Source organism: Myodes glareolus, chromosome 21, assembly GCF_982192425.1.
Source record: "Myodes glareolus chromosome 21, mMyoGla1.1, whole genome shotgun sequence".
Taxonomy (NCBI): domain Eukaryota; kingdom Metazoa; phylum Chordata; class Mammalia; order Rodentia; family Cricetidae; genus Myodes; species Myodes glareolus.
Genome location: NC_142046.1, coordinates 24,637,862 through 24,658,510, shown reverse-complemented (window position 1 = coordinate 24,658,510; position 20,649 = coordinate 24,637,862). Strand labels below are relative to the sequence as shown.

At 36.5% G+C, this 20,649-nt stretch overlaps 1 protein-coding gene across 2 annotated transcripts in view; it reads left to right on the top strand.

Moving 5' to 3' along the window:
* Nucleotides 1-20,649, top strand: part of Lrp1b (LDL receptor related protein 1B) — a 1,858,137-nt gene that overhangs the window by 1,457,408 nt on the left and 380,080 nt on the right. For both annotated transcript variants that reach the window (XM_087899923.1, XM_087899922.1), the window contains exon 42: nt 19,229-19,418. In XM_087899923.1, coding sequence (XP_087756049.1) covers nt 19,229-19,418 — 190 coding nt within the window. The remainder of the gene's footprint in view (nt 1-19,228; nt 19,419-20,649) is intronic.

Genomic DNA, 20,649 nt, shown 5'->3' with positions numbered 1-20,649 from the left:
TCCTCCCAATCCAAGAGCAAGGGATATCTTTCCATTTTCTGGTATCCTCCTCAATTTCTTTCTTCAAAGACTTATAGTTCTTGTCAAATAGGTCTTTCACTTTCTTGGTTAGAGTTACCCCAAGATATTTTATGCTATTTGTGGCTATCGTGAAAGGTGATGTTTCTCTGATTTCCCTCTCTGCTTCTTTATCCTTTGTGTATAGGAGGGCAACTGATTTTTTGGAGTTGATCTTGTATCCTGCCACATTACTAAAGGTGTTTATCAGCTGTAGGAGTTCTTTGGTAGAGTTTTTGGGGTTGCTTATGAACACTATCATATCATCTGCAAATAACGAAAGTTTAACTTCTTCCTTTCCAATTCGAATCCCCTTGATCCCTTTATGTTGTCTTATTGCTATTGCTAGAACTTTAAGCACTATATTGAAGAGGTATGGAGAGAGTGGACAGCCTTGTCATGTTCCTGAATTTAGTGGAATGTCTTTGAGTTTCTCTCCATTCAATTTGATGTTATTGAATTGAATTGTCGGCTTGCTGTAAATAGCTTTATTATATTTAGGTAAGATCCTTGTATCCCCAATCTCTTCAACACCTTTTTCATAAAGGGATGTTGGATTTTGTCAAATGTTTTTTCAGCATCTAATGGGATGATCATATGGTTTTTTTCTTTCAGTTTCTTTATATGATGGATTACATTGATAGATTTGTGTATGTTGAACCAGCCCTGCATCTCTGTGATGAAGCCTACTTGATCATAATGGATAATTTTTCTAATGTGTTCTTGGTTACGATTTGCTAGTACTTTATTGAGAATTTTTGCATCGATGTTCATGAGTGAGGTTGGCCTGTAATTCTCTCTCTTGGTTGTGCCTTTGTGTGGTTTTGGTATCAGGGAAACTGTAGCTTCATAAAAAGAGTTTGGCAATGACTCTTCTGATTCTATATTGTGAAATACATTAAGGAGTATAGGTATTAGCTCTTCTTGGAAGTTCTGGTAGAATTCTGCATTGAAACCATCTGGTCCTGGGCTTTTTTTGGCAGGGAGGTTTTGATAAAAGCTTCTAATTCTTCACGACTAACAGGTCTATTTAGATTGTTCACCTAGTCTAGGTTCAACTTTGGTATATGGTACTTATCTAAAAAAAGTCCATTTCTTTTACATTTTCCAATTTTGTGGCATACAGGCTTTTGTAGTAAGATCTAATGACTATCTGAATTTCCTCTGTGTCTGTGGCTATGTCCCCCTTTACATTTCTGATCTTATTAATTTGCGTGTTCTCTCTCTGCCGTTTGATTAGTTTGGATAGGGGGTTTGTCGATCTTGTTGATATTCTCCAAGAACCAGCTTTTTGTTTCATTGATTCTTTGGGTTGTTTTCTGTGTTTCTATTTTGTTGATTTCAGCCCTCAGTTTGATTATTTCCAGTATTCTACTCCTCCTGGGTGAGTCTGCTTCTTTTTTTCTAGAGCTTTCAGGTGTGCTGTTAAGTCTCCAATGTGTGCTTTCTCCGTTTTCTTTAATTGGACACTTAGTGCTATAAACTTTCCTCTTAGCACCGCTTTCATAGTGTCCCATAGGTTTGAGTATGTTGTGTCTTTATTTTCATTAAATTCAAGGAAGACTTTAATTTCTTTCTTTATTTCTTCCTTGACCCAGGGGTGATTCAGCAGTTGACTGTTCAGCTTCCATGAGTTTGTTGACTTCCTAGAGGTAGCATTGTTGTTGAATTCTAACTTGAATCCATGGTGATCTAACAAGACACATGTGGTTACTAATATTTTTTTTTTGTATCTGTGGAAATTTGCTTTGTTACCGAGTATGTGGTCAATTTTCGAGAAGATTCCATGAGCTGCAGAGAAGAAGGTATATTCTTTCCATTTTGGGTAGAATGTTCTATAGAAATCTGTTAAGTCCATTTGATTCATTACCTCTAGCAATTCTCTTATTTCTCTGTTGAGTTTCTGTCTGATTGACCTGTCCATTGGTGAGAGAGGTGTGTTGAAGTCTCCTACTATTAGCATGTGTAGTTTGATGACTGCCTTGAGTTCTAGAAGTGTTTCTTTTACATAAGTGGGTACCTTTATATTAGGGGCATAGATATTCAGGATTGAGACTTCCTCCTGATGAATTGTTCCTGTTATGAGTATGAAATGTGCATCTCCATCTCTTCTGATTGATTTTAGTTTGAAGTCAATTTTGTTAGATATTAGAATGGCCACATCCGCTTGTTTCTTAGGTCTGTTTGCTTGGAAAACCTTTTCCCAACCCTTTACTCTGAGTACGTGTCTGTCTTTGTGGTTGAGGTGTGTTTCTTGTAAACAGCAGAATGTTGTATCCTGTTTTCATATCCAATCTCTATGTCTGTGCCTTTTTATAGGTGAATTGAGTCCATTGATATTAATTGATATTAATGACCAGTGGTTGTTGACTCCGGTTATTTTCCTTTTCTTTGAGGGGGGGGTAGTAGAGTGTGTATGTTTCCCTTTTTTGAGTTGTGCTTGTGAAGGGTCGCTAATGTCTGAGGTAATGTAGGCATTGTTGGCAATGTTGGATTCCTTGGGCTGTGATTTTCCTTCTAATATTTTCTGTAAGGCTGGATGTGTGGCTTCGTATTGTTTAAATTTGCTTTTATCCTGGAATATTTTGTTTTCTTCATTGACAGTAAATGATAGCTTGGCTGGGTATAATAGTCTCGGCTTGCATCCATGGTCTCTTAGTTTCTGTAGTACCTCTATCCAGGACCTTCTTGCTTTCATGGTTTCCATAGAGAAGTCCTGTGTAAGTCTGATTGGTTTACCTTTAAAAGTTACTTGACCTTTTTCCTTTGCAGCTCTTAATATTCTTTCTTTAATCTGTATGTTTTGTGTTTTGATTATTATATGGCTAGGGGATTTTTTTTTTTGATCCAGTCTATTCGGTGTTCTGTATGTTTCTTGAACCTTCATAAGGATATCAATCTTTAGGTTGGGAAAGTTTTCTTCTATAATTTTGTTGAATATATTTTCTGGTCCTTTGATCTGCAGTTCTTCTCCTTCTTCTACCCCTATTATTCTTAGATTTGATTTTTTTTATTGTGTCCCAGATTTCCTGAATGTTTTGTGATGAGAATTTGTTGGATTTTCTATTTTTTTTGGTCAGAGCGTTTATTTTCTCTATGGTGTCTTCAGAATCTGAGATTTGTTCTTCTATATCTTGTATTCTATTGGTTATGCTTGTTTCTGAAGTCTCTGTTCATTTACCTAGATTTTCCATAGCCAGCTGGCCCTGAGTTTGTGTTTTCTTCATTGCCTCCATTTCACTTTTCAATTCTTGAACTGTTTCCATTACCTGTTTAATTGTTTTTTTCTTGGTTTTCCATGGTGTCATTTATGGATTTACTCAATTTTTCAAACTTTTTGTTATACTTCTTTTCCATTTCTTTACTCATTTTTCAATCTTTTTGTTATACTTCTCTTCCATTTCTTTATGGCAGATTTTCACCTCTTGTTTAAGTTCCTCTATTATTTTCATATAGTTCCACTTAGTGTCGATTTCTTCTGGAGTAGGGTGTTCATTTCTTCTAGTTTCGTGATCCCTGGATTATGGTGATGTCATGTTGCCTTTCAGGTTGTTGGAGGAATTCTTGCATTGGCGCCTGCCCATCTCTTTCTTCAGATGGAGCCAGGAGAGTCTTGGTGTCTTGGTTCAGTATTTGCTGTTACTGACTCTCTGGGTGGATCTCTTCAGTGCAGAAGCAGGAACTGTTCCTGTCCCTCTAGATGGTACTCCTCAGCACCCTCTGGATGGAACTCCTCAGCACTGAAATAGGGACAGCCCTCTGGATGAAACTCCTCAGCACAGACACAGGGATAGCCCTCTGGATGGAATATTTCAGCACCCTCTGGGTGGAACTCCTCAGCACTGAAATAGGGACAGCTGGTATTCCAAGGACACAGGAGACAAAAGGGAACTGTGGGGTCAGGGAAGAGTCCAGTATAACACTGAAGACCCTGCCACAGAAGCTGAGGGGGTGGCTGTGCTCTCTTCTGGGACAGTCCTTCCGGGATAGCACACACTCACCTCTCTGAATAGAACTCCTCAGCACTGAAATAGGGGTAGTTGTTATTCCAAGGACACAGGAGACAAAAAGGTGACCGTGGTGGCTGGGTAGGGTTGAGTGGAACACAGAAGACCCTGTAGCATAAGCTGAAGGGGAGGGAGGGACTGTGCTCTCTTCCAGGACAGTCTGCCCCAGATAGCCCAGACTCACCCCTCTGGTTAGAACTCCTCAGCACTGAAATAGGGACAGCTGGTATTCCAAGGACACAGGAGACAAAAGGGCAACCATGGTGGCAGGGTAGGGTCGATTGGAACACAGAAGACCTTGCAGCATCTAGTGCCATATTTCTTGCCAGACCACAATGGCTCCCCAAATAAAAATATCTCTTTCTGTGCTTTCATCTCTGTCCCTATCACATTGCCTTGCCAAGGCCAACTTGGCAAAATAGTTGTAAAACACCAAGCACTATCAGAGAGAGAATATAATATCTGCAACCATATCTTCTCTGCTTGAGCCACTCTGAAAAAATTAACCAATAGGAAAGAATGAAGTAGCAAAATCAGATGGAGTTGCTGGATCATAACACCAAGAAGAAAGTGACACTGAAAAATTGGAAATCAAGAACAAAGGGTTCCTAATGCTGAATCAGAGGAGTAAAGATTGTTTTTAATGGGCTTAGCTGTGGATGGATCTATGCATCTGATTTTATCAGTTGCTGGATAAAGGTTTAAAGAAGCAAATATATAACCATGGAATCAGAACAAAGAGACACATAAAGACAATTAAAATAGGTAGCATAAGATCAAATGTCTTGAGAGAGAAGGCAAATTTGTTTCTCTCAGTGTCTATGATGCTAGGGTTATATTTAGGAAGTAGTCTCCTGTGCCAATGCGTTCAAGTGTACTTTTCAATTTCTCTTCTATAAAGTTCAGTGTGGCTGGCATTATATTGAGGTCTTTGATCCATTTGGACTTGAATTTTGTGCATGGTGATAGATATGAGTCTATTTTCATTCTTCTACATATTGATATCCAGTTCTAAAAAAAAAAAAACCCAGGTTCTTCTCTATGTTAAGTCTGTAGCATACTTACAAATTCTAAAACGAGAATCACAAGAGCTGAGAATCATTCAAGAAAGTTAGTTCTTAACTATATATTATTTTTTTTTTTTTTTTGAGATAGGTTTCTCTGTACCTTTCATGCCTGTCCTGGAACTTGCTCTGGTAGACCAGGCTGGCCTTGAAATCACAGAGATCCACCTCCTTCCACCTCCTGAGTGCTGAGATTAAAGGCATGCACCACCACAGCCAGGCCCTTAACTATGTATTCTGTTCAATTACATGTATCTTATATCGACTATTTAAAGATTCACAGATGAGAAACACCAAAGTACATATTGTTGAAATTACTGGTCTATTATTAGAGAATAACTAATGGACTCCAATGAATGCTAGATGTTCTTTCATAGCCCACATATTGCTGTGTATTGGATTTCCAAAAGTCCTTAGTTCAGCTGCTCACTCATGACTATATTTTGAAGGGTGCTTTTTATTCCTTTGTCTGCTCCACATAATAGATGTATACAGTTTATAAAACACAACAAATAGTAGACTACAACTTCACATAATAAAACATTAGCCATTGTTTACTTAAGGATTCAATACTGTAAAGAGTATTATTTACACAAATTGATAAAGCAAAGAATAGTGGAAGGAAGCATAATAAAATGTGATGAATATGAAATCCCTCCAGACATGTAGGTCTTAGTTTGGTTAACATCACATAGTAGAATATTTTTCTATTCCTTTCTTTGTGAGTAGACCTCTGCTGGGAATGTTTTTCACCATGAGTGTTGGTATTGGAGATGGTCGTTTTGTTCTCCACCTAATAATAAACAGACACACCTCTTGTCAAGAACATAAGAAGGGTAGATTTCAAGTCATTTTCTACTTCAGTACTTTAGGTGTTGGTTTTCTTATCTCCCCTAGCAATATCAAGGCTTTGGACACCTTAGAATTAGTGATGTTCTTTGAGTCTTAGAATTAATGATATCCTGGCCATACTGGAGCTGTTCTAATCTTATCAGAGCCAGTGCTCTGCTCCAGTTGTTCTAGAAAGCCTGATATACTGAGGGTCAACCCAGACTAAACCTTTACTTCTATTTATTAACTTCATGTAGTAGTAGCAGGAGACAGAGGTAACTTTTCATATAGCTCAGTTTTTAATATATATATTATATATATATAATATTAGTATATATAATATATATTATATATTATATTATATATATATAATATTTATATATTGTACTATGTGTACTAAGTAACTCCCTGTCATATCCAGATTTTGCTGTTTACTTCTCATTTTTACTTTTTAGACAAAGTCTCCCTGCATTGCACAGGCTACCACCAAACATAATTTGTAGCCATATAAGTCTTGCATTTATGATGGTTTTACCTCAGTCTTCAGCAGGGCTAAAATTACAGGCCTATGCTATTAATCCTATGTCAGTTTAGATTACAATCAAATGAGTTTAGAATTTTGTTTTAAATGTAGGATTTAGCTATTCGTTTGCTTGCTTGCTTTATTCTTTAGACATGGTCTTATTCTGATTCCAAACTGAATTTAAACTCGCAGCACTCTTTTCGCAAAAGCCTTTACAAGAAGTTTTAAAGCAGAAAAAAAAACCAGCAAACCTACAAATTAATGGTTATTGTTTATTACCAACTTTACAGAATTTGAATCTCTCTGAAGTCAATCCTTTCCGTAAGCCTATGAAGGCTTATGTTAGCTTGTTGCCCTGTCCGTAAGACATTATGATAATTAGATTAATTGTGATGTGAAGATCCTCCTTAAATGTACCAGATGTTTGGTCTTGGAACCTAAACTGTATGCTAAGAATGATGCTAATTGAACACCAGTATTCATTATTCGGCTTCCTATCTTTGCATGCAGCATTTCCAGATCATAACGCCATAAGTATGGCAATGTGAAACAAACTCTTTCTTAAGTCTCTTTTGTCTGAGAATTTTCCACATCAGAAAGAAATATAGCTAAGAGAGAAACAAACCTATTGAAAAATATCAAAATAAGCAAAAAAAGAAAAAGAAAAAAAAGAAGAAATAATTGTCATATAAGGTCCTATATGTGCCATTGTTTTAATGGGGCTTTCTCACACAAGAGAAGGATGCCAGGACGAGCTCTTTGTGAATGAGAAGTAATTATTGAGTAATAGAGAGGCAGACAAGGATATAGTCTTGTGACTACAAACGCAAAGATGCAGTCCCAAGCTAAGATTGCAGAGACTTTGAAAAGTAAATGACAAGTTTGGCATGTCCCATTGATGTAACTGCAATGGATATTAGCAAGCATAATAGACTTGAACTTTTAAGAAAAATACAGCACAGTTGTGTCATTGTGGTCTTTCTATTTTAGTAGCAGAAATCATGTGGTTATGAAAGCAGAACAATGGTAGGTACATTTATGGTTCCTGTAAATACTATGCACCCTGGAGGGTCAGGATGATCTTAGCACACATTTGGGTAAGGATTTAGCTAATATATTTTTCTTATTTAATTTCCCTCTGTTTTTGGCACTGTGGCAATATGAGCTATCATTCTCTTCTATTTCTTTATTGAATTCTCAGAACTAGTCTAGACTTAACTAATTGGACTAGAATATTTAGAAGGCAAGACCCTACCAGGAGTAGTATAAGCAGAATGCAAAGAAGGTTTAAGAGGCTGGAGACAAGGGTAGTTACCCAAGATAATCAACTGAACTAGGATTCAACCAGCTTTGGTTGGCTTGCTTGCTATCTTCCTTGAAAGTTCTTTCTTATTTCTGCCAGACACTATTTTACACCAGATTTGTTAACAGAAAAGCAGCATTTTTCTTGCAAGGTCATACCGAGTCCTCCATGCCCAAGAAATAGTAGGTCTATCCCAACTTCTTCTATTTTGGAAGAACATGCCAGTTGGAGCGTTAACCTCTTCTTTTAGAGTACTAACAGAATATTCTAAAAATTTAAGTTCTTTGCATATTTTGGCATTAAAAATTGCTAGGTTTTGTATTGTTTTGTTTTTCTGATTGACCAAAGGGAGGAATGCAAAGCAGTAGATAGAGACATACATAAGTGAACATTAATTTCCATAAAAAGAACAGAAATCAATAAATACTTGCATTATCCAGGTAAAATTTGGTAACCATGAAGTAAGCCATATATATTGAGATTCGTGCCTCTATTTTTACATTTTTACTTGTAGTACTGGAAGAGTCAGGAAGACACCATGGCCCTTTGTATGTCAACAGGTACCATAGGTGGCCATTTGTCCCCTCTGCCAAACAGAAGGAAAGTGACTACTTCTGATAGAGGGAACTAGTTACCTTTGGATCTACCATTCCAGCCACTTGTTGAGGATATAGGGTGACATCCTCTTTCCTGTGACTGCTCGTCAGTTGAAAAATAGAACATTGTTGTCGGGGCTCAGGAAGGTTGTAACATTGACTGAATGGAGCAGGAGAAAACTCAGGCAATAGAGAGGTATTCATCAGATACATCATCTTCATTGACCCAGGAAATAATCACTTTGGCTAGACTGGGTTTTATCAACTTTCAGTAAATCCAGCACTCCAGTTTTGGGAAAATTAATAAATAGAACCGTTTTTCTGTACAATGTAAAGCAAAGATTCCCTTCTGATGTGAAAATATTTGAAATGCTCACCAACAAGAGAATCACTGCTCCTTGGGAAATAATAAAATGTGTGTTTGTTGAACACAGTGCTACATTCCAGAAAACAAGTTTTTTTATGGAAAACAGTTATTTTAATAAGAAGAATAATTAAAGAGAGGAAAGGGAAGATTAGAATTATTCCACACTCAACCCCTTCTGGTGAATTATACCCTTTTTTTTTTTCTTGAGGTCACCCCTCATAGCTGTGGTTCTCAGTGCATGAAAGAGAGAAATCTTTTTGCTAGCAGGTGTTTTAAATAACACCCCTTTCCCATCAATAATCCTAGTTTGTTATTTTCATAAACAATAGTGTTTTGGAACCATGCCATTGTTTTCCCAACATTTACAATACTTGTCAATTTTCCAGGAATTCTCTGTGTTCAAGGTATGCACTCAATCATTTTTTAAAGAAGTTTTCTTACAAAAGAATTGCTCTTTGATAAAAAAAAATAGATGATTTTATTGATTTTTTCAACAGTTAGCTTTTAGTAAATTAGACTTGGGAAAAATTATTGATCTTCTAATTCTTACCGAATTTAAGAATGGAAAGGTTAAGATGATGAATATAGGAATAAAGCTGTTAATGTGGTTTAAGTATAAGCAGAGGTTTTTTTCCATTAATGTTTTCTAGGAAGAAACAAACATTAGATAGAGCAAAAAGGAGAGATGAAATTAATAAACAAAACATTGTCCAACTTGAGCAACATGTAAGAGTTTATACACAGAAGCATTAGTCACTCCCATATAACCATAGTTCTGTAAAATCTCACTCAATCATGGGTGACAGAGTCTCAGAAATTGCATTCCACAGTCCCACTTTGAGTTAACCTTCCACTTCCTTACAGTGCTGGGATCTCCTAGAATCATTTGTTACACGCATAGGAGTCAGGCGAGAGCATTGGCTAGAATTCCAAAAGGAAGTCAAATTACTAATTTTTCCCCATTATTATTAGGGTATATCAATAGCTCCATTATAATTACCCGTAGACCTAGCTAAGATGTCCCGTCCAATCTGCGAAACTCACTCTTCTATACGGGTGCGCGCTTCCCGAACCGAACCAGGAGAATGGATCAATATCCTAGGAGTTGAACAGACATACACAGAGAGACCAGGCTCATTCACCCAAAGAGTAAATGGCAGCTTTATTAAGCACAAGTCAGGTATATATACTTGGGGGCAGAAGGACGAGAGCCCCCTTCCATCCAGAACAGGGAAAGAGGGTGCCAGGCGCCCCAGCGCCACCAGCTAGAGAGCAGCTGTAGTGTCAGATGTATTAGGCGCCAAGGTGGGAACCTTGCTTGCAGGTGGAATTACCATATCAAAAGAGGGCCAAGCTCTCTCTAAACTAATCCCCCAAGGCAGCAGAGTGAGCAGAGAAGGCAGGAAGCTAGGAGAAAAACAGCCCTGTCTATCACCTCGAAGAAAGGGGAAAAAACCCGGGCACCAACACTAAGACTGTGGTGTTTCGGCTAATGCATTCTCTACTCCAAAATGGCAATACAATAAGACCAAGGAAAAAGGCCAGACAATAGGGTTTGCAATGAAAATGTTTGATAGGCAGTGCAGGATCCTTCTTTGTCAGAATACATGCTGAAAGACTGGTCAGATCATGCCATGTTTAGCATCTTTTACTGATATTAAGAGCCTTGATATGTGACTTGTTCATATCTGAATGACGCTGTAACTATATACCTTATTTCATTTATATCTATGTTTATTGATGTGGAAGAAAGCAAAAGTGACACAGTCTCCAAACCAAAGATCTAATCCATAGGCATAAATAGAAAACTATAGAAAACTGCTGCAATTTCTTCAATTGAATAGTTGGGGAAGAAAATAAATCAAAACAAAAAAAAGACATGAAAGAAAATAAGTATGGTTATGTTCTAAAGAATCTCAATAATATTAAAATGAAATTGCTAGATATTTAGACTTTAATTTATATCAACACGATCTAAAAGCTAAATCTTCTCCATAAATCACAAAATAATTTTATATAATGTCGCTCTCTGTGTATCTGTGTGTATTCATGAATAGTATTTTTGATAGTCTGTATTAGTGCCCATAACCCATTCTATTTGATAAAACCAGCAATGTTCATCAACTTTGAACTTAAATATGTAAAGTCTATTTATGATTATACATACAATATTTGATTCATTTGTATCAATACATTCAATGGCTCACTGAGCTAAATCTTACATACTAAATATTCACCTCTTTGATTTGCATGGTTTGGTAGATGGAGCATAGTCACCATTTACATTTTGAGAATTATTTATCACTCCTTCCCTTAAAACCAACCAACAAACAAACAACCTTTTAGTAAATAATTCCCTCCTTGTTCTACCGTACCTCCTACACCCTAAAAAGGAGACTAATAATCCACATTTTATGAAAATGCTGTAGCTTAATCTGTTGTGGGGGGCTGGCAATAAAAACAGGACTTATTTCAGGTCCATAAACTGTCGTTTTGGAGCCCATTCCTTATTCTAGGACATCTTGTTCAGCCTTGATACAGGGGGAGGGGCTTGATCCTGCCTCAACTCGGTATACCAAACTTTGTTGACTCCCTAAGGGAGTCCTTACTCACTCTGAGTAGTGGATTGGGATTGGGATGGGGTTTAGGTGTGGGGGTACTGGGGTTGGTATGTAAAACAAAAAAAGAAAAATACTTTTTTAAAATAAAAAAGGACAAGAACAAAAAGGAAAATGCACATATGTTTTTTTCACAACTTACCTGTTTTCTTCAGTACTATACATTTAAGACTTTTCTGTGTTTAACTATATGCCAGAAATTTTTATTTTTAATGGCACGTCATTGTATCATATTTTTACCTTATTCAAGCACTAATCATTTGATTGGCATGTGGATGATTTCTGCCTCTGGTTGTTATGAGCAGCACTGCTGTGAAAAGTAATGTACTTGGATGCACGCTTTAATTTCTCTTGGATTTACATCTACCATTGGAATTGCCTAAAATATGCTGACTCCATATTCAAAATATTTTACAGTGAGATTGAACAGTTTCCCATTCCCATCAATAATGTGTGATATTTTCAGTTCTTCAACAGCTTTGCAAAAACCTGTCTTTGTTTTTGGCATTATAGTGGAAATGAAGTGTGATTTTTATTGGTGTATTTCTTGTGGATAGGAATGTTGATCCACTTTAATGTGGCTGGCAGCTGTTTGTATACCTTTTAAAAAATGTCTATTCGTAGGCTTTGATCACATCCCATCTGCGTTACATGCTACTTTCTTCTTGAGTTGTAGGAGCTCTTTGATACATTTAAAATAATATGTGTGTTGTGATGGAAATGATTTGCAAATATTTTTTCTTCTAATATGAGTGAACTCTTTTGTGAAGAACTGTAGTGATATCTTTTGAAACACGAACATTTGTTTATTTATTTATTTCTAAAAATTTCTACTTCCTCCCCTCCTCCCAATATCCTCACACTCTCCTTACTCCCTCTTTCCCTCCGTCTCCAGTCCTAAGAGCAGTCAGGGTTTCCTGCCCTGTGGGAAGTCCAAGGTCCTCCCCCCTCCCTCCAGGTCTAGGAAGGTGAGCATCCAAACAGACTAGGATCCCACAAGGCCAGTCCATGCAGTACAATCGAAACTCAGTGCCATTGTCCTTGGCTTCTCAGTCAGCCCTCACTGTCAGCCACATTCAGTGAGTCCAGTTTGATCACATGCTCCGTCAGTCCCAGTCCAGCTGGCCTTGGTGAGCTCCCATTAGATCAGTCCCAGTTGTTCTCCCTCCTGCTCCTCATTTGGATCTTGGGAGCTCAGTCCAGAAGTATGAACATTTTTGTCTTTTTCTATTTCTTTTCTTTCTTTCTTTTTTTTTTTTTTTTGTTTTTTGTTTTTCACGACAGGATTTCTCTGTAGCTTTGGAGCCTGTCCTGGAACTTGCTCTGTAAATCACACTGGTCTCAAACTCACAGAGATCTGCTTGCTTCTGCCTTCTGAATGATGACATTAAAGAAGTATACCAACGTCACCCAGCTGAGCATGAACATTTTTTGCTTTGATGAACTCCATGTGTCTGAGGTTTCCTCATTTTTTTTTTCTGTCTGTACTTTTGTCATCTTACATAGACATGAAGGTTTGCAGAAGATGGCCTGATCCAACAGTTTTCTACTTTACCTTCTATACCCGGTCACATTTCTATTCTGAATGTCTTTGTTTGTTTGTTTACAGTATTGTTATAATAATTATCATTTAAAAAGCTTCTATTGCTCACTAAGTCACTTACCAGTAACTTGACATTTTGTAAATATGAAAGTCTGACACCCATGGTTATAATTTTTGTTCTTGTTTTGCAGCCTGGATACAATTCTTTTCTTTTCTTTTCTTTTTTTGCATAGTTACTGTAACAAGGGATCAGTGTCTCTTGCTTCTGCTGATGAAAATAATTTTTAAAATGGAGTCAGAAAGAAGCTTTAGGGCCATTTTATTAGAATTTAAGACTAAAATAACAGGTAAGGCAAACTAAATCTTGACAGCTGTCAGGAAGAGGGAGTTGCAGATGAGAAAAGAATCATGCCATTTGAGTGAGAGTCCATAAAAGTAGTCATGTTCAGCAATAAAGTGTGTGTGTATGTATGTGTGTGCATGCGTGCATGTGCTGTGGGATTATCATCATAGAAAATGAAAATGTGGAGAATGCTAGGGCAAGCATGCTTTTGATTTTAGCTAGTATCCAAAGAAAAATTACTCATTTTCAGTTAGAATTCTGAGAAACTGCCAATTTAACAATGAAGCTTTATAAGCAAATCAATGGACACAAGGGTCTTCAGAAAAAAAAACTTAGGAATCCAAGAGAGCCAGGGAAAGTGCACTTAGTGTCAAAAGAGATGGAACTATAGAGCAGTAGAAGGTGGGAAAAGTCAGAAAAGCCGGCAAGCTTAGCAGTTAAGATCTGAAGGGAAACCGCGCAAAGGGAGACAGTTATGGAGAATATGTAACCATGTTATCACATTAAGGGGCATTATTCCTCTCATCTGCCTAGCATTTTGGCAGGATGAATCAGCTTTCCAGAGATGTGGTCTCCTGATTATGTGGCTAATGGCATAACTAGATTAATTATTAAGAGAGAACACAATGGTATACAATATTGTAGTCCATGCGGAATATCAAGTTTTCAACAAGGTTAGAGGTAAAATCTGATTTTTTTTCTTTGGAGCAAGGAGAAATAAATTTTCCTCAGTGAGCCTCAATAAAGCCCAGATACCTCTGTTTTTTTTTTTTAATATCTGTTTAAATACTAAGGTAGAGTAGAGTTGTAATGAATCCCTTTCTGATATCATCAGAGAAATTGAAGTTCTATCCAAAATTGCCTCCAAGATCTCTATTATCTGTCTGTCTACTTAATATTCTTTTCTCAGGATGAGAATCAAAATTATCATAAGATTGGTATCAAGTAAATCTGCCTGCTTTCAGAGCATCCAACTATTTAGAGTCTCTAATCTTGCTGAATTTAAGGCCTTGGGGGTCAATCAAGGAGAACCAGGTAAATAAACTTAGACTGTTCCAGGATCATTGGAGTTTAGGTTGACTGTGAATGAGATAATTTAGGCATCGCTTGAGTACACAAGGTCCAAAGATTTATTTCGCCATTCCAGATTTCTGCCATGAAGAGCTCTAATTCCAAACCTGTTTAACTAAAGGCTTTGCCATAGGGTTTGAATCTAGTTTTGTCAATCTTGTAAATCAACTGACATTAGCAAAATGTCAGGAATGTGCTAATACCATTTTGTTTACAGTGAAGAAAAGCATGAAAATCCTTTAATCTGATTGGAGCTGGAGAAATTGTGATTGCCCTACGTGGCATGTCAGTATCATGCATGTCTACATCTGTGTCTCTTTTCTAGACTATTTGTTCTTTTTGTCTTGTGTTACTACCCATCATTTAACTCTGCCTCTACTTTCCTGTGGGGTGTGTAAGACTATATAGGTGATGGAGGTTAAATATATTTCGCTTTAAAAGTCCATGTCAGTCGAAGTTACTTACAATTGACTCTGTATTTCTTAATAAACATTCAAATTTGTGAATGAATTGTAGAGATTGTGAGAGAAAGAGAGAAAGGTGTACCGAAATATTTTTAATGAAATGAAACAATTTAGATCTAATATAAGTAAAGGACTGCTTTCAAAGAGGAGCTAAATAAATTACTTAAAAATATCAACAACAGAAAATTCTGAAATTAACTTAGAATCTTGTTTTTCTGGTAACAGAAAAGTTAAGACATGTGGAGAGTGTTATGTCCACAAGGCACTTATTTTAAGCCTTTTCCTGTAGTTATAAATTAAAGTTATTTTTCTTTGTCAAAATAACTTAGACTACTCAAACAAACAATCCATAAAAGACTGGATTGTTCCGCACCAGTGGTATAGTCTCAAACAGTAAACTCGGGTCCTGCAGCCTAGGGCATAAGGCGATGAGAAGGAACATAGGACCCAATCAACAGTAACACAAGACTTTTTTCAGCTTTAGTGTGTTACTGACATAAGCACTTCTTGTTGACTTTGTACTAAGTTCTTTTTAGACAGAGAAGGAGCAGAGTCCTTGAAAACACACTTATTTTTCCATTAGGTGAATTCTTCTCCCATCTTTATAGCAATATACACATAGGGGAATGGCTAGGTTACCACTCCTCATCAATTGTAATGTGATTGTGTTGGTTAGTTTTTGTCGATTTGATGCAAAATAGAGTAACTTGGGAAGAGGGAGCCTAGGCAGAGAAATTGCTTGTATCACAAATGAGCAAGTCCATGGGGATATTTTCTTAACTGCTGGTGGATGTAGTAGGACCCACCCTTCTGTGGGTTAGCCTACACTGTAAGACAATTAGCTGAGTATGCCAAAGGCAATCAGTCAGCATTGATCCCCTGTGCTCTATGCTCAAGTTCCACGACACATTCCTGAGTCGCTGCCCTGTCTTCCAATCAAGAGAGGCTAAAGTCTGTAAGCTGAAATAGACCTTTTCCTACCAAAATTGGTTCTGGTTCAGGTGTTTATTATGGCAACAGAAAGCAAACTAGAACAGAGAGAAATCTTCAATCAAGTGAAGTCCATTTTTTAAAGGACTTGTTAAAGAATTTATTGGTAGGTGACGACAAGTGACAATTTTACCACTGGTAATATAGATATTATTATAAAGGAAGTAGTTGTGTACGTGATGTTAACTACTTTTTCAGCTCTATTCATTCATTCATTCATTTATTATTTATTAGCACCCCTCTCATTTTTATAAAATCAACTAGGTCTCTCTTGCTTATTTAAGACAAACTGATACATCTTAAGTAGGTAAAGACGAAAGAGATTCCTTATTTACTAAGTGATAGCAAGTGTATGTGGTAAGCAAGCTGTTTTCACAATGTCCCCTCCCTGAAACATAATTATTGTCTGTGCAGAGAAATGTGGAGTTTGTGGAGCAGACCTGTTATCTTAAGTTCCAGCAGTACGTAACTCTGTACCAACCTCCTGGACCAACTGACCACATAAATAACCATTTTATGCTAACTATACAATTGCCTACTAGGATCAGTAGCTCAAACTTCTTACTCTGTCTGATGGACCAATTTAGAAAACTCATTGAGAAAACACATACAGGTGCATGTATGTTTATAGACACACACCGTATGATGCCACAATGTTGAAAAGTATCACAAGATTTGCTTACACATACAGGTGATTGTGCATATGTGCATAGAATACCATATAAACTTCACACTTTTGAGAGGCGCTATTTAATTTCATATGTAAACTTATGTTTGTTCTTTTTTTTTGTAGGGAATTCTTTTACGAGTGGAAGAAATGCTTTACTTAAACTTTGCAAAATATAGTATCAGATTCCAGTTTATTGAACTTTCAGTGAACTAATTAATTTTATATTGTTGTGATAGAATTCTATGATGAGACCAACTTATACAAAGAAGAGTTTTGTTTTTATATGGCTGCAGAGGGATAAGTGTCTATCACAGAAAGGAAGTGAAGTAATTTGTTGGTACAGTAGTACCAGCTGAGTACTCTAATCTTAAACAGTAAGCTGGAAGCAACAAAAGCAAATTGGAAATGGTTGTTAGATTTTGGACTATAATTTCTTCCCCAAGTGACATATTTCCTTCAGCAAGCTACATTTGTTAGGCTTCTCAAAACAGTAACAAAAACTAGGGACTAAGCATTCATATCAGAGCCTGTGGGGCACGTTTTTATTTAAACCACCACAGTCAGGTTTTCAAACGAAGAAACAAACTCAAAGACAAATTCTTGAATACTTAGACACACAATGTTCTTCCGTGCTCCGGATTTGTTACCCATATAAGAGGAGATCTACCTCCTCTCATTTGTCATACCAGTGACTTTCTTTCTTGACTGGCTTGAGAAAATGGACAGAAAGAGGATATGTCAAGTTCTTGCACAGGGTTATGCAAAAAGAAGGAAGAATGGTTCAACTTGCTTTGAGTTCAGAGGTGTGCTGTTTATCATTCTAGCCATGAATGCTAAAGGATTCCAACGCCAAAGCCATTGTCAGTAAATTGAGTATAATTATCAATGCTATAAAATATATAAATACACCAATAAAGCAGGATGTTTTAAATTGATATCTGAAGTGCCTTGAATTATTACTAGCCACATACTCACTCCCAAAATGTACCAAGTTATTCAAATTAAATCACCTGAACAGATTTCCTCATGATGTGTTTTAGGGTCTTCCTTCCATTTTCTCTAGCCTAAGTTTCTATACTAACTTTAAACTCATTGTTTACTTTGTGAGTGAAGGCCATCATGGCAAATTGCTTGTTCTACAATTTCATTTGAGTCACATAAGAGGTGACCAAAGGATTTATTTATTTATTACCATGCAGTTTTCTATTTAGAATAAGCAATAGTTGTCTTCAGTACAACTCCAAAGGAGGAAGTATTAAGAAAAAAGTATTGAATGTAGGTGGATCTGAAGTAAAATATTTGCCTTAACATTTTGTGTCCTATGGAGATAAATTTCACTTTCCTTAGAAAAGTGAAAAGAAAGAATGTTCAGGACGTATTGATTCAGAAAATGAAGTGACTTGTTCAAAACAACCTTCATTTTGTAGCAGATAGTTGGTTCTATCAGCAGATAATAATAGTTATTTATGGTGATATTCCTAAATATTCCTTACAATGTAGAAGATCTAAACAGGTGTCTAAAACTTGAACATATGTAAGAAACCTGGTCCAAAAGTCTTAATCACTGATTTATACTCCCATGAAACACTATCTAACTTTTCTAACTTCTAGATATACTTCTTAAATGTAAAAGTAACTCCTTTCACCCCATTTTGCTCTATCTATGTATCTATCTATGTATCTATGTATCTATCTATGTATCTATGTATCTATCTATGTATCTATGTATCTATCTATGTATCTATGTATCTATCTATGTATCTATGTATCTATGTATCTATCTATCTATCTATCTATCTATCTATCTATCTATCTATCTATCTATCTATCTATCTATCTATGTGTCTTATATCCTAACTGCAGTCTCCCCTTCCTCTCTGTTCTCTCTGTGCTGTAATTTCATGTCTGGATGTGATGTGGATACAGCTTTTGTCATACTGAACATGGGAAGATGAGTAAGAAAACAGGGATCATATTGTACAACGGTGCATTCTGAGAACAGTTGAACTGTGTTGCTGCCAAGGGACTGGGATGGAATAATGGAGTCATGAAAACATGATTGGTGTGCCTTTCAACTTGCTACTCCTGTGTATTAGAATCTGCACCACTATTTGCCCTTTCAAGATATTTGCAGTATGCATTAGAGATCAATTCATTTCAACTCATTGTGTTTTTATAACAGATTAGCAGAACAGGATAGAACAACTTGTCAGATAGCTGATTAAAATATTATCTAGCGTCTTTGACAGCAGCAAGTCAGCTGCTGATTTGCCTTCTGATGTTATTGTCAGTCTGATGTGTTTGGTTACGCTTGAAATCCCTAGTTCTGAAACATTAGAAGAAAACTCATCACTACTTAACTTATGTGATCTTGAATACCAGTGACTTTCAGAATGTTTTAAGTTGTTGTGTTCTTTGACTTATTAAAATTAATTATCGAGGCACAAATGGAATACCATCATTTTCTTACACCAAAAGGAGATAAGATATTTGTGGTTTTCATGTTTGGATGAAAAATTACATATTTAATTACTATTTTATAAAACTATTCCCACCCTACCTCACACACACACATGCAAATATATGCACATATCAATTCAACTGTCACATACTGTATGTTGCAATATATTACTTATAGGAATCACATTTGTGTTTTTAGCTCACATAGATTGTGGGCATATGGTTGATAAAATAAGGTCTTTGTATATATCTTGAATAATGTTTTTGTCAGAAGGCATTTTTTAATTAAAATGTGGTTTATTGTCTACTTTCTTCCATCAGATGCGGGATCTGTTGAGGGGCTTGCCTATCACAGAGCCTGGGACACTCTGTACTGGACCAGCTCCAGCACGTCATCCATCACCAGGCACACAGTAGACCAGGCTCAGCCCGGAGCGATTGACAGGGAAGCAGTCATCACCATGTCAGAGGACGACCACCCTCATGTGCTAGCTTTAGATGAATGCCAAAAGTAAGAGGCTACATTATTATATCTGCATTATAGCAGAATAGACTACTATACGCACTTTAAAGAGAGTTAAGTTTAAAGGAAAAAGGTTTCCGTCAAAGTTCCTTCTATAAGTGTTTCTTCTTTTTATGAGAACACTGTGTGCATAATTAAAATGTGTATTATTTGAATGTTCTGTGTTATCTCTGGAAAAGGTTTGATAAAAATTAGTGTGAGTAATGAAAGTGAAAATTCTATGGTGCATAGAGTGCATTGATTTATAAATTTATAAAGAATTTATCAATATCTATTAATTCCCAGAAGAGCTTTTTTTTAACCACTTGAACCAATGATTTTTATAACTGGGGATCTGCCTAAAAGTAATCCAAAGAGAACAATCAACAATGAAATAATTGCTGTATATGCTTACCTTTTCAACCCATTTGTTGCTACACTGCCCAGACATTTGGTTGGTGATTTTGAGGTACTTCTAAGAGGAGAATGTGTTAGAAATAATTAGCAAAAATAAAATAAAACAACGTAGAAAACACGACAGAGTTGAGTAGTGTCATAAAGGACATCTTTACACAAAAACGTGAAGGACAAAGCAGTTAAGCATCAATACACCTGTTGAATTTCACTTCATTATAATATGGTAAAGATATGAAGGAGAAAATCACATTTTGCCCCCAAATGAGCAATAAAAATGAAGTTAATGTATATGCATTCAAACTTTGTATTTGCCATTTTTAATTAGAATATAATTATGCCACTTGTTTTTCTTTTCTTTTCCTCACTCTACCTCTTCTGGTATCCACTTCTTCCAACCCCCTCTTTGACCCTGGCATCATGGATCAAATTGAAAGTTTCTTTCTTTGTATATGGTGTCGTCATTATAAATCAACCTCCTGAGTCTGCTTTTGTTAGTGTGTGTGTAAGAGCATGTGTGCATGATTTCAGAGCTGACCTCATAATTGCAGACAACTCATCTTTGGGAGAGGCTAATTCTCCCTCTCTATCCAAATCTTAGTTGCTGTATTTATTTCCCCTAGGGGAAGGAACTTGTGAGACTTTACCTATTCCATGATAGTATGCCTATTGACATCTTGTTCAGGTTTTGTTTACTCAGCCCTTTCTAAAGAAGCAGTCTTACAAACACAGAATTCCTGGTCTACTAAGTCCTGTAATCCTTCCATCCCTTTCTTATGTGATGCTCCCTGAGCAACAGATGCTGTAACTGCGCTGCAGATATATT